Source organism: Chionomys nivalis, chromosome 1, assembly GCF_950005125.1.
Source record: "Chionomys nivalis chromosome 1, mChiNiv1.1, whole genome shotgun sequence".
NCBI classification, from domain to species: Eukaryota; Metazoa; Chordata; class Mammalia; order Rodentia; family Cricetidae; genus Chionomys; species Chionomys nivalis.
The window spans coordinates 101856098-101883514 of NC_080086.1; the positions used below are offsets into that span (position 1 = coordinate 101856098).

The window sequence follows — 27417 nt, forward strand, 5'->3', positions numbered from 1 at the left end:
ATAATTTGGAAGAGCAAACCCGTGGCTTTGTGCATGGTAGGCAAGCGTTCTACCAGTTCAGCTATGTCCCTAACCCTAGATGAACTCACTCTAGAGCAGGGCCTGAAGAGATGGCTCAGCAGTTAAGAGCTGCCCCTCCTAGCACCTCACGGATCTGAGACCCTTGGCTGACCTCTGTAGGCATAGAAGAAAAAAATGGAATAATTTTTTTAGCCGCAATGGAAAGAAGTATCTGCTGTTACCTGGATTTTTATACTTCCTCCAGATTAATGCATTGACATGCTCCCCCATGATCTGACGGTACCAGGAGGCAGGGCTCAGGGGATGTTTAGGGTTAGCTAAAGTCAAGGGTGGGTTAGCTTTGAGCTCTTCTGAGACCAGAGGAAGCCAGCCCTCACCAGAACTACACCATGCTGGCTCCCTCATCTTGGACTTCCAGCCTCTGGAATGGTGAGAAATGAATTTCTGATGTTAAACCAACTAGTTTATGGTTTTCTTACTTAAAATCTGGAACAACGATTTAACAGTTCGTTAAATGGACCAGAAAAGAAGCTAATTTTAGTAAATAAAGCCAACCCTGTCCAGAAGGCATTGCTGGGGTCTGTCCCTTAGTCCTTCCTCAGAGCTGGCCAGCAAGCCGGGCAACCTGAGCCCCAGCCTGGGTGTCAGCCAGTGAGCCGCCGTCCTCCAGCCTCATTGAGGGAAGCTGCCTTCCAGGGAAAACCAGGTTACTGTGCAGCCCATCGGCAGCGATAAGACACTTGAGCCAACCCCCGAATAATTATTCAGCTGCTGGGAGGTGGTTCAGGGGATCAACCTTTGCACCGCTTAAGATAAAAATCTACAAAGTCCAGGCACAGAATCTCTAAAGAAGCAACAAGGAAACTGTAAAGGGATGGTGGCTGCCAACAAGCAATAAGAGTCCCCAAATCACCTGCATACTCCGCGGCTGCCAGCTTGCTGCCCAGACACCTGCCACGGTTGACCTAGAACCTGGGGTTGAGGGGGAGAGAGATTTACTTCTTGCTGTTTCCCCATCCCCACAGGGTCGGCTGTGTGCTGGGCCCACAGGCAAAGCTCAGCAGACTTAATGAACAACCCCCGAGTTGTGTAAGGTTGGTTGATAGAAATAAGAGGCTGGTGGCGTAGGAGACTTAAGGCAGCTTTGTGGACTTAAACATATTCCTTTGAGCATAGAAAGGCAACGTGAAATTTAACGTAAAGCACAGTATTAAGGTCATATACAAACAACGTACCATAGATATGAAAGAAGAGTCAAAAGTGCTAGGCAAACATTATCCCCCACGTCACAGCCTGGGAACACTTTCTCGGCCTTGTGGCTGCTGTCTCCACCCTTCTACCCTTCTGTTTTGTGAATTGCGCTTTGAGGTGGTAGCTCAGCATTCTGACCTCCGTTTATCCTGGTGCAAGAAGTGAAAGAGACTGCTTTTCCTGATTTCCTTGAGGTGTTTAAGGCTACTGTTCAAAAATTCTTTCCATGTCCCTTTGAGAGGCTGGTGTGTGTGTCTGTGTGTGTGTAAGTGCATGTGTGTGCGCGTGTATGTACATATGTGTGCACGTGTGTGTATGCAGGAAAATGAGTGCAGAGGTCAACATTAGGACTATCCTTGTCTTCCACATTGGAGTGGGGGGAGCTGGAGCTCAGTACTTCAGCTACTCTCCTTTAATTCATGGACACACACACATACACACAAGGTCTTTTGCCTTTGTACAATTGGTGAGCACTGTATAGGAAAGAACAAAAGATTTAAAAATCAGAGAAGCCAGCCTTACGTCCCTGCCCTGCCTCTTATCAGATGTGAGACTTCAGCCTAGAGGCACCTGAGCTCTGGTTTAATCATACCTTACGGAGGTCACCCGTGTCCTCTTGCATTCTAAGGAGCGTCACACAGACTATGCCCTTGGAAAGAAATCGCAGCTAGAGAGCGACACAAAGTTCAGTTACAGTGGGGGAGGGAGAGTCCTGATTGGTGATTTTGTAGGCCAATCCCATATGCGAATGCGTATGTGTGCACGCGTGTGCATGTGCGATTGGATCTATACACATATGTATTGCCGCATGAAAGCCAGAGTCGTCTGAGCAGCTGTGAGGCTCTGGTCTATGTGAGGTGTTCAAAATTCCCTGGAGATCCAGCAACACAGAGGAAAACTAATTGACTGCAACTTCGCTTGGAAACAGTTTTCTACAGAGCTTAAAAGACAGCTCTGTCAGACTCCCGGAAACAGAGAGGACCTCCCACAGGGACCCTGCCTAGATGATTCTCAGTGGGCCAGAATTTTGATGGAGAATTCGGGGCTATGGCGTGACGTCCTTGAGGATAGAGCGGAGGAGCGGAATGTCACAGGCACTCTCGGCTCTCGCTCACAAGCACCTGTCTTACTCGCTGTTCCATTGCTGTCACAAGACACCAAGACCGAGGCAGCTTAGAATGGAAGCATTTAGTGGGGGTCTTGCTTACGGTTTCAGAGGGCAAGTCTGTGAGCATCATGGTGGGGAGCATAGCAGCAGATAGGCAGGCAGGCGGGTGCTGGAGCAGGAACTGAGAGCTTACATCTGATCTACCGCTTGGAGGCAGAAAGAGTGAGACTGGACCTACCATGGGCTTTTGAAACCTCAAAGCCCACCCCAAATAGCCCACCTCCTCCAACAAGACCACACCTCCTAATTCTTCCCAGACAGTCCACCAATGGGAACCAGACAATCAGATATATAAGACTATGTATGGGGGGGCTTTTCTCATTCAAACCACCATAGTGTGTAGTATCTGTTTTCCTTCCGAGGAAACACTGAAATATTGATCAGAGAGGCCTACAAGATTGGGGTTGACTCCTGTATGCAACACAAACTCACACGCACACCTCATTCTTTGAAACAGTTCACTTTGAAATTCAAGTTCTGCATAAGCAGAATAACTTGTCTTTTGTATTTCTATGACTGTATTTTAAGAGAATATATAAGGTATATATTCCTCAAAAGTTATATTTCACTAGAGTACATTTTGCCACAAGACATAGATCCTGTTTTCTGTTGTTTAAGCAGAATGCCCAAGGCTGGTGCTTGATAAATTCAAGGAATTCATACGGGTCTCAGTTTTGTTTTGTTTTTTTTTGTTTTTTTTGTTTTGTTTTGTTTTGTTTTTGGTCCTGGAACTAGCTCTTGTAGACCAGGCTGGTCTCGAACTCACAGAGATCTGCCTGCCTCTGCCTCCCAAGTGCTGGGATTAAAGGCGTGCGCCATTGGAGACTGGAAGCAAGAAAAGATGGCCCCTTCGATCAGCATCCATCAGTGGCCTCCTTGGCTGGCTCACAACATGGCAAAGGGTCAGAAAGAAGTACTGACACACAGACATGGGCTGTCCTTGCTTTACAACAACCCAGTCCCAGAAGAACTAACTCTCCCAAATCAATCAGCATCAACATCTTCCCAGGGCGCCTCCGGTGACCTAGGAGCACTAACTATGCGCTGCAGGCATGCCTTTGGGATCTGAACTATGCAAGGGTAGAGAAGAAAGAGAAGAAAAAGGTGGAGAGGCCTATATTACAAGTCCAGAGGAAACCAATTAACTAGTATGAAATGAGAGGCTCCAAAAGTCTCCATGCAGAGTTCTTAGTTTGCTCAAATTATCTTACCTGTTGTCCTCTTGAGTCGGTGTTTAAGAAGCCATAGGAGAGATGACGACGACACCCAAAGAGCTACTGAGCGCCTAGGGAGATGGCTCTGTACATCAAAGTGCTTGATGTGCAAGCAAGAGGACCTGAGTTCAAATCCCCAGCACCCGTGTAAAAAAGTCAAGCGTGTCTGCACGGACATCTATATCCCCCAACTCTAGTGGAGGAGATCTGGGGTGGGGCAGGGGGCTCTCTGGGGGCTTTCCGACTGCCGACCTAGCTCCAGATTCAGGGAGACCCTTTCACGGGGGAATGAGGTAGGAGTTCTAGAGTAAGACACCCAGTAGCCCCATTCAGCTCTGTTCCAGCCCAGAGGCACCTACACCTCTGCACGCAAGTGCATATATACTACCACACACATACTACATACACGTTATCACAGCACACAAATAAAATCTAAAAAAGCCACTGAAGCCTCATTACCCCCCCACACCCTCCCTGGTGCCCTGTACCTTAGTTGCCTGAAGAAAGTTTGTCCTCCCACTCCTGGAGAATAGGCTGTGATGACCCCATTTGTCTTCCATCAACTTCACTCAAAGGTCCTTGCTGGTGAGTTCTTCGGTAGCCCGGTGGCAGGTTGGTCTTTTTTTTTCTTTCTTTCTTTCTCTCTGCCCTGCAGCTATCAGTCTGCTACCGCGACCCTCTGAGGTTGTGGTTAGGGTGGGCATGTCTGGCTCCCCAAGCCTCCCTGTTCATGTTCTTTCCTCCCCATCCTCCCTCCCCCACTCCCCCCCACTTATCGCCTCCCCATCTCCAGCTTCCTTTCATGACCACTCTCAGCCAGGGCTCCAGGTTCATTGCTGAATGTCGGGATTATGATGTCATCACTGGGGTTGTGACATCAGTATCTGATGGAGCTTGGAAGAAAGCGGTAAATGAGGGTCTAAAGTAAATGCTTCGGAGGATTCACCTGGGCAACGCGAGAGGCAGAGGGTTGGGTCCCAGTTCTTCTATGGAATTGGAATTCTCAGCAGCTTTTGGAATCATAGAACCCAGAATCCAGAAAGTGGCATCCAACAAGCAGAAAATATCAAGGAAGGAAGGGCTCCCTCCCACTTTTGTTCGCAGCGCATGAGCAGTTGGTTTTTAGCACATGTCATATTGAGGTTCTTATAAGGGATGTTGAATAATCTTAAAAAAGCATTCGTTCCAGGACATGTGAGCTCTCAGAAATGCCAAAAGTGGGGCTGGGGAGATAACTCCGTCAGTGACTAGCTTGCCTTGCATTCACCTTTGAAAAAAGAAAAAAACTCAGGGTATGATATCACGAATTTGTAATCTCAGAATGGTGAGGACAGGAGGAACCCTGAGCACTATATGCATACGGTGCACCTATATAAATATAGGCAAAACACTTATATGCATAAAATAAGTAAATCTTTAAAATAATAATCTGACACACATAATTTCATAATTAAAGACAGTAGTAAATTTGAATACTAATGAGATGTATGTGCTTGTTCGGCTAATGAAATATAAAGACATGCTAATTTGATATTTACATGCCAAGGACTAACAGTAGAAAATACTGAAAATTTTTGTTTTCTGTAATTAAGCCATTATGTTTTATTAGCATGATGGCAGAAAAATTTGTACATACAGTAAAAAGCGCTGCAATTCACAAGACCACAGCCATGCACCAGAACTGAGGTGTTTCAGGCTGTGTGGGTTGACCCTGCTTTGGGTGGCGGCACACGCAGTGCAAAGCACACACGTTGTGAGCGCAGAACCCAGCTACAGTGAAGTCTCGTGACGCACATAAACACCCTGGGTTCGATCCACATTTGCTCTTTTAAATTGATTTCTGATAGTCGCAAGTTCAAAAGCCTTGCATTGTCAAGTGTTTGTGACTCCCACATCCAGCGTTGCAGTTATGACCCACAGCTTCCCTAAGAAGCTTGGATGTACTTGCTTGTGCTGGGACCTCACGGGATGGCCCAGCTGTACCCTCACCTCACATACGTATGTCCTCCCCAGCAACCGTCAGCTTCCAGGCTATCTCTTACCCCTTGAAAGGGTGTTAGGACCACTTCAGAAGATGGAATTCACACAAAGTCCCTATAATTTTACAATAGATAACACTCCTTCCGATTCCTTCCCCTCTTGCCTCTCTCCCTGAGGAAGCAATGGGCGAACCGATGAGGGTTTGAGCCTCTCATTAGAACTCTCCCTCTGACATCTCCTACTCTCTTCTGTTTGCTTTGTCTGTTGTGTCTCCATATGAACCAGCTAAGCCACCGCTCCATCCTGCTGCAGTCAGGAGCCCCAGGGCTACACAGCTCCAAGAGAACACATGGCTCAGAGAGACATAGTACGTCCTCATCAAAGGTCTGGCCACCAGGCAGAAGCCGCCATGCCCCTGGCTTCACCACTTCACCACCTGCTCTAGGCACAAGCCCTCCTGGGTCATTTTCATTCCTCACACCCGTCAGATCCCTTCTTGCCATGACCCTTTCATGCCTTTGTCCACGCTCCACCCCCGTAGCATCAATGACGTTGGTAAACTGTCACATATTTGTACTAGGTGAAAGCAGGCTCTGCAATGAGGAGGCCCCTCCTTGTCTCAGACTTGAGCGTGTTTTTATCAAGTGTCCTCTAAGATACCCTGTCTTGGGACAGGTGGTGTAGGAGGTCCTTCTGTATATGTGTTGCTTTTATTGGTTAATGAATAAAGAAACTGCTTTGGCCTGTAATAGAGGAGAATAGAGCTAGGCAGAAAAATTAAAGTGAATTCTGGGAGAAAGTAGGCAGAGTCAGTGAAAAGCCATGGACCTGCCAAAGGAGAAAGACGCAAGCCACCAGTCAGAACCTTGCTGGTAGGCCACAAGCCTCATGGTAAAATATAAAATAATAGAAGTGGGTTAATTTAAGATATAAGAGTGAGCTAGAAATATGCATAGGCTAATAGGCCAAGCAATGTTGTAAATAATATAGTTTCTGTGTGATTATTTCAGTTCTGGGCAGCCGGGAATGAACAAGTCGTCCCATTCCCCCCCCACACACACAAATTGGCACTCCAACGTGTACTAGCTAAATCCATATAAGACATGAGAAGACTTGGAAAGGAATTCTCTGCCCACAGACAGGTGTCCTGGTCCTGGAACAGGGAAGTAGGGGACAAGCCAACAGCTGAGCATGTTAAAAAGCATTGCACTCCTGAGAACACCTGGTAGGTATGGCCTTCTGACTAAGGTCACCGTGTTTATCCTGAGGTGTAAAAACGCTCACAGTGTGAACCAGAAGGTGGAAGCTCACCCACAGGAAGCCCACCCCACTCTGCCTAGGAATTTCCAGTCGGGACCTCACTCGTGACTTCTTCAGCAAACCATCCCCGTCACCTCTTCCAGACGTCATGAGCCCCCTGATCGGATGTTGCTTCCATCTGTCTGTCTGCCCCTCGCTGTTTGCTCTTTTGCCTTTGTTCACTTTATATTTAATAAATCCCCTCATTCGAAACCAAAAGCCTGGCTGTCCCTGGGCAGAGTCGCCTCCCTCATTAGCCTTCTTCAACCTTAAGCATCACTACCCGCATCCCCAGCCAACTCTGTCGAGACTGTTAGAGACCAGCACCAGGCTGCGCATCTGAACTCCACATGCGCTGTTCCATTTGCACGCATGGCCCCTGTGAACCAGTGGGCAGCTACAGCAAGAGGATAAGATGGCTGATTTTTACATATCTAACACGGCGCCTGCACTCGGGGCTCAACAAATTCTTTCTAAATGAATGCCTAGTTATTACATCATAGAGTGTCATGCCTGATTGCAAATAGGCCCGTCATAATTACAAACAAAGCTAGTTTGAAAAATATGGTCGCCACACTAAAAATTAACGAATGAGTCCTGCCCTGGTATGGAAGGTGTCACCACCCTTGTGAGAGGCCATCCTGGTGGTTGCAGCATGCCAGGTCCAGTGGCCAGTGGGCACATAGGACATGGCTCTGCCCTCAAGAAGTTAAAACCAAAGAGAGCCCCAGGCCTCTGGCAAGAGACAGCAAGTGGTTCGAGTCCAGAGCAAAGTGCTCCCTGGGGTGGGAGAAGAGATGAGTGGGGTGGAGAGCTATAACCAGAAACAGACAGTACCCTGAGCTGTCACTACAATGCAGTCCTTGACAACGGAGACAGCACCTAGGGGCATATCTAGAAAACGCCGAGAAGCCACCACAAATGAAAGTTCTGTGCCGTGTGAGGCTCTAATTAAATAGGTTATTGTTGTAACTGACTGTGCTAATCAACACCCCCACAAACCAGTATTAAGGAAAAACAGCAACTGGATACGAGAGCCACACAGTGTGTGTCTAGATAAGAGCACGTGGCTATCACCAGATACCTGAGAGGACTCCACTCACAATGCCGGGCAAGGAGAAAGAAAGCGAAAGAGCAGGAAGTAGCAGGACAGCCAATGTGTGCTGTGTTCCCTTCGCTTCAAAAGGAGCACCCCAGGGTGACATTTGCTGCGATGGAACACGGTGACCAAAGTGTCTTGGGGAGGAAAGGGTTTATTCAGCTTACTCTTCTGCAGCACTGTTCCTCATCAAAGGAAGTCGGGACAGAAATTCAAGTCGGGAGGCAGGAGCTGATGCAGAGGCCATAGACGGGAGCTGCTTACTGGCTTGCTCCCCATGGCTTGCTCAGCCTGCTTTCTTATAGAACCCAGGACCACCAACCCAGGGGTGGTTCCGCACACCATGGGCTGGGCCCCTACCAATCACTAAGAAACCCAATCTTATGGAGGCGTTTTCTGAATTGAGACTCCATCCTCCCTGATGACTCTAGCCAGTGCAAGGCGCAAGTTTTTAGAATTTAAAAAGAATCAGCATTGGAAACAAGAGGAGCATCTTCGCCTGCTTCCTAGTTTCGTGCCTGTGGTTGTAATAAAACACCCTGACGAACCCAGAAGAGGAGGTGTTTGCGCGTGCTCACAGTCTCAGCTGGCAGTCCATCACTGTAGGAAAGTCGGGGCAGGGACCTGACACAACTCCACACATCCACCACCAGGAGCAGAGAAAGAATGGACATATGCATGCCCGGCTCACTTCCTCTCCTCTTACACACTTGTGGGAGCCCACCGACGTGTGTCTGTTTCACCTTGACTGAATATGTGGGGGCCCACAGAAGTTTATCTGCTCCCCCTTGGCTGAAGGGCAGTGAGTTCTACCTGCTCTTGTTCTTCCAAAGTTATTGACAAGAGGGCTGGCTTAAGGTGCAGCTCCAAACGAGATATCTTGAGCTAGGGTGCGCTTACTAGGTGTTTGGAGTATTGAGATGGCCCACAAAGGTGGATCCGTTCTACTCCAAACAGAGGTCAGAGAATTCAAACCTACCCCTTCTCCTTTGAGAATACGAAAGAATAAGAAAGTTTGACCCAGGGAGTGCCTGCCTACAGGATGCTTGGTCTAAGGTCTAGTCACTGCATGTCCTGCCTGAACAACAGAATGCTTAGCTCAGGGTATAGTGGCTTGATGCTTCAACTATTGAAGCAAGCAATTGCTTTGTTTGTTCTTTGGATCATGCAAAAGCAGTCTTTTGCCTTCTTTCTCCCTCTTTGGATTGGAGTATATAAGCACGTGGAAAACAAACGTGGGTGGATTCATTTTTCACTAGATTACCCTCCCAGTTCTTCCTATGTCTAGGTATTTCTTTCACATCTCTGTTCCTCCTATGTAATATTTCTAATCCACATGCCCCTACCCTGGTGCGGGCAAACCCCGTCCAGGCTGGACCCCAAGGTTCAGGACCCCTAAGTAGGGAATAATGTCACCCATAGTGAATTGGGTCTTCCCACATCAATTAACATAACTGTCAAAGCAATGCCCACAGACATGCCAACCTGATTAGACCACCTTTAACTGAGACTCTCTTCCAAGTGACTCTAGATCCTTTCAAGTTGATGCCCCAAATCATCACAGCTGAAAGAGAGGTTTAATCAGATTTGGAGGCAAAGGAGAGTCTGCCTAGGTAAACCCTCCTGTCATCGCAGCTGAGCATCAGCACCAGCCACCCCTCCCCCTGTCTCTTACCTCATGCTCAGCCAACTGTGAGGGCTCTTCCATTGTTCCCCAGAAGACTTACCTTGTGTTGGAGGCTTTTTCTCTAGGATTGTTCCTAAGCCTTCTTCACTCACCTCAGACAAGTTGTTACCACCCCATCGCTCTCCTACTGCGGAGGCTTGCGATAGACAGCAAGCGCTAAATGTGTGGGATCAAGTGAGCGCCTACTGGACACAGGAGCTGCTGCTCTGTCAGGTATCTCGCTCAGGGTCTCTCTCTCACATACCGCAAATAGCACAGCAACAGCCACAAGCTTGGGTTTTCATCCCCTACCATGAGTGATGAAGGTGTTCTGTAATTTCGCCCTTTTAAAGCAGGATATTCCATTTGTGTCTTCTTCCCTCTGTCCTCATCTGTTAGGAAGAGTGCCGTAGCTGGGGCTAGTGGGCTGTTTCCCTCACCTGACTCTCCTCTGTACCACAACCATTGGCCTGCACACAGGGCCAGATGTGAGCTGGAAACCTGGTAGCCATGGCTTCTACCCCAGGGTCTGCAGAATTGGGAGCTGGCCACGGGAAGCAACGTCAGGCTATTTCTGTGACCCTAGCCTACGCAGCCATCCACAGAAAGAAGCACTGCTTACCCAGAAACTTCCTGCCCCTTTTCACAGAACACTGGCTCCCCATTCTGGGCTCAACTGCCACTAACTGCCCTCTCCTCAGGCTTTCTGGCCTATCATTGGGCCCATTCCTCTCTACAGCTTAGACATAGAACTTCAGCCCTTACAGAGTCCCCAGAGTTCTGTCTCCTTCAGCAGCCTTCCTCGCTTGCTCCACTGGGGCCTCTGGATCAATGCAAAAATAAATTCCTTGCTTTGTCAGGCACTTCTCTAAGCCTCTAAGGTCCTCTGCGAGCCTTTGTCTATACCTTTCTCCAGAGCCCTTTTAGCGTTTGAGTTCTTTAAAGGCAGAACCAAAGTAATATTTTTGTTTTATGATCTCGAAGTAGAAACAAGCCACAGCAGAGTCAAATAAGCCTTAGGAGTTGATTCTTCCTTTGACCACCCAAGAGCCTCTCTACCTCAAATCCAAAGAACAATGGGTTGTATGTAATGTGCTGTATGATCTATTGAAACATAGACTAAGCATCAACACAAAGGGTTATATGCTAAGGAAAAGACTTTGGAGGTATCAGGACCATTTCCCAGACCATAGGCTTACAGCAAAACATAAGGAGAAAGTCCAAGAGGCCTTGAATGGGCAGGGGAGTCAGAGAATGGGATGGGCATCAGGCTCCTGAATTTGGGGTCTGGGGAAGATCCACAAAGACAGACTCCAGGGTCAGACAGAACAAGGCCAGTGTGTAATCCTAGAAATGACAGGAAGGGGGTGGAAGCTAGGCTTGGACCAGCCACAAGGAGGAAGGGATCCATAACAGGACCCAGAGGAAGCCGTGCAAAGCTCAGGAGTAGCTCTTAGTAGACATCTCTGACCACAGCCAGGGACCACTGCCAAAGGCAACCAAGGACATGACTTCTCCCATTCCACTAATGAGCCTTTGGATATTTTTTTTTTTTTAACTGGGAAGATGGTAAAATCCCATCTGTGTCTGGAGGCTGGTGGATTAAGATGAGATAAGAAACCAGGTGACATGGTTAGCTGCCTGGGCAGAGTTTATGAAATACAGGGAGAGCTCTTGAAGCATCCACTGAACGAATTCCCGCTTTGGAGACTGTGCTTGCCCAAGGCAGGAGGCTGTACTGTGACAAGATTTAATCTTGTCATATGAAACCACATGAACATTTTATAACTACTGCACTCACGTTAATGTTGGAAGGCCACACATTCCGGATCCACCCAGGGTCTCTCATTATTGGAATCTGAAAAACAAAAACATTAGACATTAATTAGAGGGGCTGGGGAGGTGGATCCCTGGTTAAGAGCATTGGCTGCTCACTCAGAGGATCTGGGTTCAATTCCCAGCATCCACATGGCAGCTCACAGTCATCGTCACTGCAGCCACAGGGAATCTGATGCCCATGTCTGGCCTCCAGGAACACTGCATGAATGTGGTGCATAGACACACACCCTTCCACATAAAAGTAAAAGATTACAAATATTTTTAAAGAAGAAGTTAATTAGAGATACAAGTCAAGTAAATCATGACTTGGGCCCTGCTCGTATGTCAAAGGTTTTAAGTACTGAGAATAAATTTTGGAGACCAGGCCCATGGCTCAGTTAATAAAAGACTTGATGACAAACATGGGACCTGAGTCTGATCCCTAGAAACCACATCATAAAACTGAGCATGGTATCATGAGTTTCTAATCCCAGCACTGGGGAGGCAGAGACTTGCTGGTCAACCAGTCTAGCCAAATTGTTTGTAATCCAAGCCAGTGAGAGTCCCTGTCTCAAAAACCCAAGATGGGGCCTAGGGAGATGGTTCAGTGGGTAAGATCATTTGCTGAAGACCTGAGTTCGAGTCCCTAGCATTCACTTAAAAACTGAGGTGAGCATGGCAGTGTGTATGTATAACCCCAGCACTGGGGACATGGAAAGGCAGACACCAGGAGCTCACTGGCCAACTGGATCAGTAAGCCTGTCTCAGGGCAACAAAGGAAAGAGTGATAGAGGAAGACACAGGCTTGACTCCTCTGGATTCTGAATATGCGCTGATAGGTATTTACAGGCACACAGAGAGAGACACACACAGAAACACACAGAGAGAGAGACATACACACACACAGAATGACAGCTGCTGTGGGACAATGGTCTTATACCCTGTAAAGGTTTGTCAGTTGAACTGGTTTAATAAAATGCTGATTGGCCAGTAGCCAGGCAGGAAGAAGAGGCATGTCAGCCAGAACAGGAGAATTCTGGGAGAGGAAAGGCTCAGTCTGCAGCTGTCACCCAGATGCAGAGGAAGCAAGATGAGAATGCCTCGCTGATAAAAGGTACCAAGTCACGTGGCTAACACAGACGAGAATTATGGGTTAATGTAGGATGTAAGAGTTAATAAGAAGCCTGAGCTAATAGGCCAACCAGTTTGTGATTAACGTAGACCTCTGTGTGTTTCTTTGGGACTCAACAGCTGTGGGACAGGCTACTGCCAACAGACAGCCATCTATGATGGCTCACATTTATAATCCCATTGCTCAGAAAGTTGAAGCAGGAAGATGACAGAGAGTTTGAGGCCAACTTAGGCTACCTAGTGAATTCCAAGCCAGCCTGGACTGTAGAATGAATGAGATCCAGCCCCCAAAACAAAACCGTTAGCAACAAAAAAAGTTTTTAAAGGAGTCAATAGGAACACTCTGGAATTGGCCAGAAGCGGGGGTTGGAGAACCAGTGACTGTGTTTAAAAACCACAGGATGGAGCACTTTAGCAGAGAGATTTCCAGTTCAGCCTGAAAAAAGAATTCGGGACTAAGCAGCATGTGGGGGAGGGGTGCTTTCCTTGGTAACCAGAATGTGACGTGATCATAAATTCCATTCTTTCCCTCTTTCCCCATCCCATCATCCTGTGTGAAGCACACACAACCTATTGGCGAAGCCACAGGTTGGACAGGGAGGAAGCAATGGGATCAGAAGTCAGGACAGAGTGCCTCAGGGCAGCCACACCTGTTCCGTAGGTGTGTGTTGCTGCACACAGTTAGCTCGTTCACTTCTAAAGGGATCCTACTGGCATTGTGTGAACTGAGTCCAGGGAGACTAAAGGGCAAAACCTAGTTCCCTGGTCCCATTGTACAGTGTGTTCATGTTAAAAGAGACCACACCATGTCTTCTCTGAAAAGGACCCAATTAACACCGCCCAGAGTGTATCACTATACTGGATTAGCCCAGCTTTCTAAAGGACAGCTGTGCAGGGCCTTTAATTAATTGCATCCTAATTTTGTTCAGAACATGCCTCTCTTAGTTTCCTTTCCCATGGTAGTGATAAAATTCCCAGACCAAACAACCTAAGGGAGAAGGGGTTTATTTCAGAGCACGATTTAAGTTAGTCCTGGTGGGGAAGACAGCTCACCAAGAGCTTGAAGCAACTGGACACCTTGTATTCATGGTCCAAAAGCAGAGAGTACATGCATGCTGACTGGGGCTCAGCTCCCTCCGCTTTATGTGGGACAGGATGCCCTGCCTAGGAAATGGTTCTGCCCACAGTTAAAATGGGTCTTCCCACATTATTTCACTTGATCAAGATAGTCCCTCACAGGCATGCTCAGAAACCCATTTATCTCCCAGGGGATTCTAGATTACATCAAGTTGACAAAGACTGACAATCAACACTAACCATCAGAACACATAATTTGAGTTCAACTAAGACAACTCTGATTGTCAAGCCCCCTCCCATCTTGCTACCACTTTGGCTGGGCTGGCTTTTCCAACTCACATTTGTTGGTGAACTGCTGGTGAATGGGCACATTCTGTATCGTTTGGTGTTGAATGCCTGGCAGTGCCTGTTAGGGTCCTGTGCCTGGCTTGGTTCTGGGAGCATAGAGATGGGTGAGATGGGTGAGATGGGCTTCTCCTCTGTGGGTTGCTTTGGACTAGGGGAAAATAAGAAGGCAAGCAAAAAATGTGTCTGACCAAAGTCACCTTCAAGAGATGCCCAGTGTGATGCGAAATTATCAACTTGGAAGATTCTCGAATCAGCTCCTAAGGGAGTCTCAGTGAAGGGCTGGCTAGATCCAGTTGGCAGTGGGGGGAGGACTATGTGGGTTGCTTTAATTGAGGCAGGAAACCTTCCCACTGTAGGCGAGACCATTCCCTAGGCAGGAGACCTCCATTGTGTAATTGTAGAAAAAGAAAGTTGAGCAGTTGCATGCATTCGTGGCTCTTGACTGATGATGTCACATGACCAGCTGCTTCATGTTCCTACTGCCTCAGTTTCCTCACAGTGATGAGCTGTAACCCAGAATTGTGAGCCAAATAAACCCTTCGACCCTCAAGTAGCTTTTGTGGTGTATTTTATCACAGAAACTGAAAAAGAAACTAAGACACCTCAGGAATGGTGACAACACAGAGCAGGAAGCCTGCTGGCCACCTTCCTCCAGAATCAGACTGGAGAAGGCTCCACACCATGAGCAAAAGACACCATCTGACACACCTCCTAAGGCTGAGCATCTCCCAGGGAGGGGCAAGAAGACGTGGCTTCTACAAACATGTAAGTGGGTTACTCAAGGAATGGAGGCCCAAGTCCCAAGAGGGTCACGTGAGTGCGGAACCCTGCAGCATGTCTAGGAGTGAAGGGGACAGGAGGCCTCCAGGGGGAAGATCCAGAGGCATTCAGACTTCTGTAGGCCATGTCTTCTGCATTTTAAGAACATGTTTCTCAAAAGAGACCCTTACAGGAGACTGTGTAAACTGACAGATAGGAAATCACCCAGGTCCAGTCTAGAGGAGGCCTCAGGGCTCCCCATCCTGTCTACAGAAAATCTCTGGACCACAGAGCAAGAAAAATGAGGGAATGAGAGGTCATCTTAGTGACCTCTGTGTGGAGGATGCCCAGGAGGCAGAGAAGTGAGTCACAACATGTGGCCAAGTTAAGACTCGGGCAACATTGCTCCATGGCACAAAAGGAAGGATACCAACTGATAAGTGTAGTTCTCACACCTAATCAGGAAAACTTCCTATAGAACAGACAGAGACCATTATAGAAAACCATAATTAATCAAAACGCAGAGAACGAGAAACAGTGTGGTGTCCAGTCCCACCTGATACATCTACAACCCAGTTCATTTTTCGGGTCTTGTTTAGAAAGCCATGTTGGTGAGATTTCATGGGTGTAGCTTCCCTGATATTTCCAGGAGCAAATTTCCTGCTCCCGTGGCTCTTCCGATCCTCCTGTTCCCACTTCCGTGACAACCCCATGGCATCTAATGACATCCAAGTTTGAAATGGCCTCTGCCTGTGGCATGCTGCTGCTATTGAACCCCCATCTCCGTCAGATGCAGCAAGAAGATATCTGACTTGAACTCAGCTGTTTGAGAACAGCTAACTCAAATTCTTCGGGGGCCACAGACACAGTCATGCACACATCAGTCTCTCAGTAAGACAGCTGGACCGGCTTTCCTACACTCATGTTTGACCAAGAAAGCTGACAGCATTTAAACTCACAGTGGGTTCATTTATCCCTGATTAAAAGTGAAATTTTGGACCAAACCCCAAAGCTATTCTTCTACCAACAGGGGCGTGGTGTCTCTAACACCGCCTCCCACAGAGAGTTGGTTTGATTTTATCATTTAAGCCTAAACACAGAAACACCAAAGGTGGCAGATGTGTGGTTCCACAAGCTCCATGGGTCACGTGGTGAGATGGTGGAATGGGGATCAGATGGGCAGCGCCCCAGCCTTTGGCCTTCCAGGGCTTTCCCAGAAAAGCATAAAAATAGAGCAAGGTGGGACTTGGGAGGTAGAGCCAGGAGGATATGGAGTTCAACTACACAGAATTTGAAGTGATCCAGGGCTACCCGGGACCATGCGTGAAAGGGAGGGAGGGGGAGGAAGAAAGGATGGGATGAAGGAAGGGCATAAAACAAGGCAGTTGGGTCTGAGCCTTTTTTTAATGGTTTGTTTTTTGATTTTCAAGACAGGATTTCTCTGTGTAGCACCTCTGACTGTCCTGGAACTCGCTTTGCAGACCAGGCTTACGTTGAACTCACCAAGATCTGCCTGCCTCTGCCTCCTGAGGGCACCACCATATCTGCCCCTTTTTGAATTTTTTTTTTAAAATATTTATTTGTTTATTATGTATACAATGTTCTGTCCGTGTGTATGCCTGAAGGCCAGAAGGAGGCACCAGACCTCATTACAGATGGTTGTGAGCCACCATGTGGTTGCTGGGAATTGAACTCAGGACCTTTGGAAGAGCAGGCAGTGCTCTTAACCACTGAGCCATCTCTCCAGCCCCCTTTTTGAATTTTTTAAAGATTTATTTTGTGTATTATGAGTGTTTAGCCTGTGTGTGTGTAAGTACACCATGTGTGTGCCCAGTGCCTACAGAGGTCAGGAGAGGGTATTAGAGTCCCTGGAACTGGAGTTGTAGGTGGTTGTGGGCTGCCGTGTTGGTGCTGAGAACCAAATCAGGCTCCACTGGAAGAGTAGCAAATGCTTTTTACCCATGAATCACCTCTCCGGCCTCTTGTTTTCTTAATAATGCTCGATAATATGTAGTCTTGAGGGAGTCTGATCATGCCACGGCGGGTCCTTGTCTCCAGTTACAAACTGAGGTTCCGGGCTGACACGATGCCTTCATGACATGGTATGCACTAAAACACCCCGGAAACATCTCCCCGTTTGAAGGTCAAGGGGAGCAAGCTTTCTTCTGTCTTCCTTCCTCTTCTCGCTGCCACATCCAGCGCTTGTCCCGTGCTTCACCTGGACCAGTCCTCCTGCCTGGGTCACCCTTCAGCTGCCGAGACACTGCCACATGTGTCTACTCCTCAGCAAAGCTGACCTCGGCCTCCTCCACTTCCTCAGAGAGGACTGCTCCTTCATGGAGCACCTGCGTGGTTCCCCCACACCACTTAGCTCAGCTTGCACGTGTACTTTTGCATGCACACGTGTTCAGCTAATGACAGCCTTCTCCATAAGAACATGAACATGGCTTGTTCTTGTCATCTAATTCCCTGAAGCCTCTGGCCATGGGAGATAGTCATTAAATATTGCTGAATGGAAGAACAGAGGTATAATTTTCTCAACACTCAGAGGGAAACACTGGAGCCCAGAGGGTAGAGAGAGTTAGCCCAAGTTACCAGCAGATTGGGGTGGGGGCCTGGGGTTCATCCCAGGTTCCAGTATCTTCAAAACCAGGATGCCATCTATATTCCAAACTCACAGCTGCGGGAGGGCCTAAGACTAGAACAACCTTATTCTCACGCCTTCCCCAAAGGGGAGGGGAACACATCCAGCTCCCTCAATAACTCTATTTGGAGCCCTCTGTGCCTCTGTCTTAGGTCCAGGAGTTTCTTCTACCCCTCGTCATATCCTCATGGCTACACGTGGGAGAACTGAGGTCCCCAGACCTCACCCGAGGCTCACACTACCGAGTGGCTTCTGCAGGACCTTCTGCAGGTGGGAAGCCAGGCTGAAGACAGAACTGGCCCACAAAACAGACCCAGTGAACGTCGCTGGAAAGGAGGGCCCAGGTAGGAGAATGTAGAACACATCCACCAAGGACTTGGCCTCCATGTCCTGGAGCACAGTGAGGGGATGGAGCTACCTGCTCCAGCATTCTCTGACTCCAATGGATATGCAACACGTGACCTGTGCTTCCAGACTCTGTGGGTACTCTGTAACAGGGATACCAGATGTCCGTAGATTTAGTGAGGGGTGCGAAAGATGACGGGTTTAAGTCGCAGGGCAGAAATCACTGTTCAGAGATTCATGAGGGCCTGGGGATAGACACTTACAGGGAGCCCATGAGCTCCTAGCTCTGCCACAACAGGGTCATCTCAAGGCTTACTGCTTGCAGCCTACCAATACCTCAAAAGTGTGCTGGCCAGGAAAGGCAGGCTTGAGCTTCCATGAGCGCTGCAGACTCTGTGTATACATGAGAATGTGTATGTGTGTATGTATATGTGTGTGTACATGTGTGTGTGTGTAAGAGAGAGAGAGAACTGTGTGTGGATGTGTGTGTGAGTGTATGTAAATATGTGTGTAAGTGTGTATGACAGAGTGTATGTACCTGTGTGTACATGCATGCATATGTGTGTACATGTTTTAGATTAACAATAATATCCTCAAATTCTTCATGACTCGTGGCAATGATGCAGGAAATCTACAGACCCCCCTTTAAATCTGAGCCACTTGAGTGACTGACTTAATAACATTAAGGACTCATGACAACCTCCTCAGAGGCCAGGTTGTGAGAGTCCTCGTGGCATGCCCTCTGCCTCCAGCACTGCTCTTTCTCGAAGAGTGCTGGCTACTAGGTGAGGACCCTAGTCTGAGGTGCCACCCCTCAGGGGCTTGTGTGTGACTCCAGTCCACAGTCCCCACTGTGCTGGGCCTTCCAGCTCCCTCCTCCCACAGGCTTAGATGAGTTCCTCCAAACCAGCTCTTCTAGCCAACGGATACCACCACTGAGCCAGGCAACATGGAGGGGCAGACAAATCCTCTGGCTGAATCCCACACACATTCCAGACCTGAAATGTCCCCCACACCACTTAGCTCAGGTGACTTAAGCTAGTAAGTTTTCTTCTCCTTTAAAAAAAAAATATGTCTTTTTTATTTAATTAACAATTAAAAATATTTAATGTTTTCTCTAGGAGAAATTGATCACACACAATGAGTCTCATTGTGACATTTCAGTGCACACAGATCCTGTTTGCCAGCAGCTCCTTCCTCTCTCTTGTTCCCCTCCCACCCCACTGACTCCCGTTCTCTTCCTGCCTGGTCTTCCTTCTACCTTCACACCTTCTTTTTAAATGACCTGATGAGTTCCATTAGGGTTTGCAGGAGCACGGATAGGGGTTTGATTACAGGAACATGAACACCTTCTTAGGACTACACAATTGAAGAAAACGTCCCTCCTTCCCAGCAACCATTGCTTGCCTAGACATGCGCAGTGGGAGGGAGGCTGAGTACGTCACCCCTCCCCCTTCATAGCAAGATGTCCACGGGCCCAGTCTCGTGAAGGTTAAACCAGTTGCTATGAATTCAAGACTGCAGTGGCCACGTCTTGCCCTAAAGTCAGCCTTCCACAGCACTTCCCACCTACTTCCTGTTGGAGTCTCACCACGTTGGGCAGGCTGACCTTGAACTCACAGAGATCTGCCTGCCTTCCAAAGGCTGGGATTAAAAGCTGTCACTACCATGCCCAGCTCAGTTCTTACATTTTTTAAAAAAACATTTATTCAGGTGTGTGTATGGGTGCTCCTCTACAACAGCATGTGGGGGTCGGTCAGCAGGCACCTTGCGGGCCTCAGCTTTTCCTTTCATTATGGGAGCACCAGGAAACAAATTCAGGTCATCAGCTCCTAGCCATGTCACTGACTTCGCTTACATTATTTTGGCCCCTTCTTCTACACGGTCCCCAAGCCTTGGAGGAGGCGATATAGCTGTCCCATTCAGGGTTGACATTCAGCAGTCACTTATTCTCCACGCTGGGACCAGTTCTGACTCTCCACAGTTAACCACTACTCAGCACAAAGAGAAAAGGGGAAAATAAGTGTTTGTGAGCAAGGCTAAGAACAGCACTAACCCATAGGCAGAACAGAGCTGTTTAGAAGGCAAGTCTGCCAGGCACACCGTGTTCACTTCACAAAACAACAGAGCCTTCCCCATAGGCAAGCCAGGAAGTTTGGGAGCAGCGTGTTCCAGAAGAGTAAACAGCCAGAATAGAGCACGTGCCCAGGAGCAGGAAGGCACTGGGTGCCTCTCTGTGCAGTGGCATGCACACACCTGGAAGAGCAACTGTGCCTCTCTGAGCAAGAATGTCTGTCTTGTCTGTATGGACAGTTTTGTCCTTTGTGTGGTTGGTCTCTCCCCGCTCCCCACTGTGTGTGTGTGTGTGTGTGTGTGTGTGTGTTGTGTGGTGTTTACAACAAAATGACACTCTCTCCTGAGTAAAATCAATCCCTCCTGGCTATTTACAAAAAGCACCACAGAGAATCCACGTGTTTGCACACGCAGATGCTTCTGTGTGGGGTCAGGTTGCCCGGGAAACTGGCCAAGTCTAGGATCCAGGGTTGGCAGACAACTATCCCAGCCTCCTTGGCCTCCCTGAAGCCCTGGCCCCCAAGCCTGGAGACAAGCCCAAGAGTGTTGGCTCAGAGCCACCCCTACTCCCGTCCCCCAGCAGGGAGACTTTCCCGGAGGGTTTTTCACAGCACTTGAGTCGGCTTTAGGGAACATCAGTTCCATGGTGGGTCACAGAAATGTAGTCAGAATGAACGGCTATCAGGAAGAAATGTCTGTGGCATAGTGACATGGGGTGGGCGGTGCTGAGGAGACAGAGACAGCCTGAAAGATAGGGACAGAGATGACAGACACAAATCTAGAGAGATGGAGCAGTAGGGATAGACAGAGACAGACAGACAGAGATAAAAAAGAGACAGAAATAGAGATAGAGAACCCGAGAGACAGAGACAGAAGAATAGTCATGGAAAGAGAGGAGTAGAGATAGAGAAGCAGGATTAGAGAGACGGAGGTGAAGCACCAGGGGAAAAGAGAGGTAAACAGGGGCATATAAAGATACTAGAGAGAGAGAGATGCCAGAGGTGGTGGACAGAGAGGCAGAAGGGAAAGGAGGGAAGGGCCGTTCGATGCGGCCTTCCTCCTAGCCATCCACACAGTCTTTGCCAGGTTCTTATTGCGCATGGTCCCTTCCTAGTCAGGCCATGCCAAGGAGGGCAAGGTTTGTCTCTCTTGAGACTACAAGTGGCGACTTGAGCAATGCCTTCTTTAAATTTCTCTCCTTTGGGGTTTTTTGAGATAAGATTTTGCTACCCAACCCAGTTGTCTTGAAACTTGTAGTAATTCTCCTGCCTCAGCCTCCAAAGTGCTAGGTTCACAGGCATGTGCCACCAGGTTCTGCAAAAATCTTATATGTCACGTGTTTCAATCTATTTGAAAGGGTTTGGGTTTTGAGGCACTAGGGACAGAAGGCAGGGTCTCGCACACGCTGGACACACGTACCACCACTGGGCTTCATCCTAAACTCTTGTCTGCTTCCATTACACTAGGGGCAGAAGGCAGGGTCTCGCACATGCTAGGCATGTGCATCACCGCTGGGCTTCATCCTCAGCTCTCCTGTCCTCTTACATGTTGCTGCCCTGATGTCCTTCCAGGATTGGCCCTATCTGGGAGGAAGTCTTTCACAAGCAAACCAAGTCAGAACCTTTGCTCCATCCAACTGCTGCTTCTCTGGGCTCTCATGCCCTTGGGCCTCCAACCACCTGCTTGTCCCTTTCACCTACAGACAGGGTATTTAAAATGTTTTAAGGACTTAGGACTTTTCATGACAGTGAGACACATCTGCTCCTGGCAGCTCCAATCTACTTCAAGAGGAAGATAGGCATCCAAGTGGCTCCTGATGGAGTCTGCTAGCCATTTGGGTAAGAAACTGCTCTCGCCTGGACTGCTTCACTGGACAAACAGGACCTGCAGAGAAATGACTGCTGAATTTGCCTAAAGGTGAGACAATCCTTCCGGGTTCTTGCTTCATGAAAGAGTCTGCCAGACATTCTGCAGGACACAGAAGAAAGTGACTGACAAACTGCCAATATAGGAGGAATTGTCTTTGAAATTTCCTGCTTCATGGAAAAGTCTGCCAGATACTATGGGCCTATAGGCTAAATATGGATGCCCCAATGTTACAGAAGAACTTTGGGTGACTGTCCAGGTAGCGAGATGTGTCTGTCAATTCTAGAGTTTGGAAGTTGCTTACAATGTGCTTCCTGTTTAACTTAGGTAATATTATATCCTTCTGGAGTCTTTGATGGAGTTGAAGAATTTATAGTTATAGTTTTCCTTAGTTATGATAAAAGATTATTATTATTGTAATTGTAATTGTAATTATTGCTTGACCTGTTTTGTTATATGTAATTTTACTATGTTAAAGTTAAAACCTTTTTTATTTAAATAGAAAAGAGGAGGTGATATGGGATTCCCCTCTATATGCTGTGAATACCATTGGTTAATAAAGAAACTGTCTTAGGCCTGTGATAGGGGAGAGTAGAGCTAGGTGGAGAAAACTAAACTGAATGCTGGGAGAAAAGAAGCAGAGTCAGAGAGAAGCCATGGAGCCCTGCTGGAGCCAGACAGAACTTTACCCAGTAAGCCACAGCCACGTGGCGATTCACAGATTACGAGAAATGGGTTAAATTAAGATGTAGGAATTAGCCTATAAGAAGCTAGAGCTAATAGGCCAAGCAGTGTTTTGAATAATATAGTTTCTGTGTGATTATTTCAGGTCTGAGCCACAGAGCAGCCAGGAAACAAACAAGTGACCTATTACAACAAAGACAGGCACAATGACGTTGGTGTACTGATAACCAGACACTGCACAGGCTAGTTCAGCAAGACAGCATAGGTGACAGCCTAGGCAAACAGACCTCTGCCAGCCACGACAGACACACCAGCCCTGAATTCCCCTAGAAATGACACAGACTAGCGTTTGACCAGCAGAGCGCAACCCTAGCCCATCATACATATTCTTTTCTTTAGTGTAAGAGAGATGAAGACACAGTCCATACAAGAGTTAAATGGCAACAGAGTTAGGGGACTTAGTTCAGAAACTAGTATGCTGCTTGAATTTGACAACTATCCAGCCTTTGTTGTTTGGCTTCATTATTGTTACACAATAGCAAGAGGACAGAGCAGTAACTCTTTGGGATGACAGTCCTCCTTATGGGCCACCTGGGCCATGTGCTGGGAACAAGCTCAAGAGCCTGAGGCTATCAGAGTGGAGGGACTGGAGACTGGGTTAGTCAAGTCCACTCACACACATCCTGGGCACCGGCTGTGAGCCATGTCTGTGGTAAGCAATGAGATCATGATGGGGCAATCTCTATGAGGATGGAGACGGGCTGCTTGGCTATCTCGTAGTACACAAGGAGGAAGTGCAGAAGCTGGGATCTGCAATCTGGCATGCTGTGTTGTGTGTCACGGAGGAAGAAGGAGGGTTTTTTTGTTGTTGTTGTTTTGTTTTTTTGAGAAAGGTAGAGAAGAGGAGGGAAGATGATCCAGGAGGACCAGATAGTCAAGGAAGACGTGGGAAGAAGAGAAAAGTCAACAAACACAGCAGGAGAGTCTTGATGCTGGGAGAAGTGAGGACCCAGGAGTTCAAAGTCAGTAGAGAATGAATGGAGAGAAAGAGAAGAAATTTGACCACTCAGGAAGAAGAACTAGGAACAGACAGAAGGACTCAGGTCACCAAAGACATGTTTTGTCCACCGTCGTGACAGTGTGGTCCCAGCCATAGCCACAGAGCAGCCATCGGGAAGGGTGGGAAAGAAAGACAAGCTACAGTCCACAATCCTCATCATGACTGTCAGTCATGGGCCTCATTCTGTACCAGGGATGTAGCCCTGTGTCTTCCGCAAGCCTCACCATCTCCCTGGGGGGCTCATCCATTTGGGAATGAAGAAGTCAGCACGCAAGCAGCTTTTATGGAACCTGCCCAAGTTCAGACACTGCAGGCCGAACTAGGTCTGTTTTGTCCCAAAGGCCTTATTCTCTCAGATTCCATCTCCTGGGAGGCCCATCTGAGGCCCGTGGGGTGGGTAGCAGTAGAACAGAGGGAGAGGACATCACCACACAAACCAAGGTCACACCTGTGTAATAGTGTGTTTGGGGGCTTCAGGTGAACATGTATGATGGAGATTGATCCTGGCACTGAAGTGAGCATGAACATGGAGTCCATTGGCCTGCACCTGCAGGGATTTCTTCTAACCTATGCACCAAGGCAGACCATGACGGGAACAGAAACTCTCCTCCTAGACTAGCCAGGTTCTACACCAAGTTTTTCTATTAAACCCATTAAATTCTCTAAGCACGGAGGGTATTGCCATTATGGTCTTTCTGCTTGCTTTTGCTTTTGTTTTTGTTGGTTTGTTTTGTTTTTTTTTTTGGGGGGGGGGGCTTCAAGAAAAGGTTTTTCTGTAGCTTTGTTACCTGTCCTGGAACTAGCTCTTGTAGACCAGGCTGGCCTCGAACTCACAGAGATATGCCTGCTTCTCCCTCCCGAGTTCGGGACTTAAAGGCCTGCACCACCCTTACCCGGCTTTGTTTTTGTTTCAATGAAACAGTTTCAGCAAAGTTGAGTCATTTCCCTAGGCCACACCAGCTGGACCAGCTAGACTTATCTCAGCTCCCATCTCATTTTTAACAGAGCTCCTGCAGGTGAATGCCGCTTTTCCCTACCCTGTCCAGCCCTACACTAGTCTGAGAGCTCACCGAAGGCAGCCCCCAGCCTCATACGCCTTGTTCTTTAGAGCGGAGTACATGCTACAATCACTTGGTGACCCTTGACTCATGAGCACGAAGGATAGAGAAGGAGGGTGACATCGCTATGCTTGTGGCCAGAAGGCATGGAAGACTTACTTAGACCGTCTCAGCATGTGTGGTGTTGATGCCATCACATGTGATGCTACATGTTCACATGTCACAGACTTGAAGAGTGGGAAAGACAGCCTCCTAACTTTGCGGCCATCAGGAAGGGGTGGGAAGATCGGACCTCACTTCCTCTGCTACCGCCTTGTTCCCACCTGCCACATGGACTCCACACCCCTCAGGACACAGCACCTGTCCAGCCTGAGGTACAGGCAAAGCCATGGGAGTTCTTAGAAAGCTGAAATCCACACATCCAGTCAAGTTAACCTCAGTAACTTGCCCCTGTGGAGCTGAGATCAACTTGTAAGGTATTTCTTTCAACACAAGGGTTGGTCCTCAGCAAGAAATAATCTCCAAGAGAGATTGCACGTGAGTCAGGGCTGCAAGGAGATACAAAGTTTGCATCTTCTTAAATTTTAAGTTCTATTTTTAGCTGGCATATAAAGTAACAGGTTTCCTGTGGAGACCAAAAAAAATGTGAGCCTATTTCCACCTTCTGAAGGTCAGAGAGTTTGAGGTTGCTCAGAATTGTTGACAACCAGACCCCAGGATGTGGTTTCTTGCTTCTTCTGACATTAAGATGGCCCAGGCAGCTAGATCCACTCCATCCTGACTAATGGTTAGAATATTCAAGCATACTTCTGCTTTTTCTTTTGTATTTGGAGGTTTAATCTGGCTGCCTTCAGGATACTTGGTCTAGGGTAACTTCGCTGCCTAAACAACAGAATGCTAATGACTTGATGTCTCAAAGTGTTGAAGCAATCAACTGTCCGAGTTGTCCTTTGTATCATGTTTTTTTTAAAAAAAAAGAAAAAGTCTTTGGTTGCCTTCTTCCCCCGTTCGTATTGGGGTATAAAAGTGTATGAAAACTAAATGCAGGAGATTTCAGTATTCACTGGAATCCCTCCTGATACTATCCTATGTTTCTGTTTTATTATTTTTCACTCACGTCTTCATACTCTTAACTTATTTTTTCATCCCCACACCCCTAACCTGGTAAGTGGTATTTTTGTCAAAGCTGGTCTCCAACAGCTTCCCTGTGGTATTTTTATAATATACTTAGTCTTCCCCACTTCTCTTGTCTCCCTGACTTGATTCTGGCTGTGCCTCTCTCCCCTAATATTTTTTTCTCACTTTTATATAAATGTTCCATTACCCTCCCACCAACCTCTCTTAAAGTCTCCCAACTGCTACCCACACTCATCCCACATATATACACATGTATGAAAATCAGAAGCTAGGATGCATACGAGAGAGAACATGTTGTGTTTGTTTTTCTGAGCTTGGCTGAACTTCACTTCATATGTTTCCCAGCTCGATCCATTTTTTTTTACCTGTAAATTTCCCAATTTCATTTTTCTTTATGGGGGACTAAAATACCCCTGCAAGCCAGTGGCACACGCTTTTAATCCCAGCCCTTGGGTGGAAGAGGCAGGCAGACCTCTCTGTGAGTTTGAGGCCATCCTGATCTACACAGTGAGTTCCAGCACAGCCAGAGTTACAGCAGTTTTCTGAGACCCTATCTCAAACAAAGAAGCAAACAAAAACAACGTGTTTATGTACCACAGCTCATTATCAATTGTTGTTGATGGGCATCTGGGTTGATTCTGTTTCCTTGGGACTGAAATAATGCAGTATTTTGCATTCAGATGAGGGACCTATGGACTTGGCCTCACAACAGGAGGGCTCAGTATGAGTAGGAACTTCAGAAAAGAGCTGACACATGGCACCTGACCCTGATCATGGCTACTTTAGATTTTGCCGCAAGCCTTCTGCCCACAAAATGCAAAGCCTTGGCCTTATTCAGAGCACAGCAGATTCCAGCTGAGCAGGTTTGCTCACAGGTACAGAGCAGCTCCTCTTTGAGAGGCCAGCCCAGAACTGCAGGCTGCTAAAGGACACGGTGTGGTTTGTGGAACAAGAGGAACAATGCAGTCAATGGTCACAGCACGGCTGTGTGGCATTGGGCCACTGACAACTGTGACATCTGACTCTAAACCATCAACTCAAAAGCAAAGTTTATCTATTAAACAGTAGCCCCGGCTGTGAAGAAATCACAGTTTCTGATGACATCAGTGCCTAGACACTGTCCCCAAGGTACCAAGACTGTTCTTGTATTTCTTAGAAGAGGTAGGTACATGGCAGCCAGTTCTAGCAGCCATGATCAGGAGAGAAGTTTTAAATGAACAACATGGAGAAAGCCCTTTGGCCTCGAGAACATCCAGTTCCTCCTCTGAGAGTTCTGGCCTCCCGGGACAGACGTGGTGACGTTACAAAGCATAAATAAGGTCATCCGCAGTCAGCTGGGTCCCTGCCAAGGCAGCCAGCAGCCAAGAGGCCCCCACAGTCTTGGCTAGGTCTTGCTCTATATAAGGATGAACTACCTGAAAAAACAGATTCCCACACCCCAGAAAAGCCAGTACCTGGGCAGTACTGTAACTTGAAAGTGGTTGCTTAGCCTGGGAGACAATAATGACACAGCCAGTGCTGCATGGAGCAACACCCCACAGTCACCCCTGGCCTGGGAAGTCTCCAAAGCCCAGGTGTGTGACCGTTCGGGCCTGTCTCCCTTCCTCTGAGAGCTGTCCTCAGGAGAGGACAGCAACCCATCACTGAACTCATTTCCCTCTGAGTGGGGTGAGGAAGGGCTTGTTCCCCAGCCTGGTGAGACAGGGAGGAAATGCCAGG

The 27417-nt window shown here is 47.8% G+C and overlaps 1 protein-coding gene across 7 annotated transcripts in view; it reads right to left on the reverse strand.

Annotated features, from left to right (window-relative positions):
• Lpin1 (lipin 1) overlaps positions 1 to 27417 on the reverse strand; it is a 107534-nt gene that overhangs the window by 66731 nt on the left and 13386 nt on the right. For 6 of the 7 annotated variants that reach the window (XM_057768332.1, XM_057768296.1, XM_057768289.1 and 3 more), the window contains exon 2: positions 11500 to 11556. The exons of the other annotated variant lie outside the window; for it this stretch is intronic. In XM_057768332.1, coding sequence (XP_057624315.1) covers positions 11500 to 11556 — 57 coding nt within the window. The remainder of the gene's footprint in view (positions 1 to 11499; positions 11557 to 27417) is intronic. 7 annotated transcript variants of the gene reach the window in all.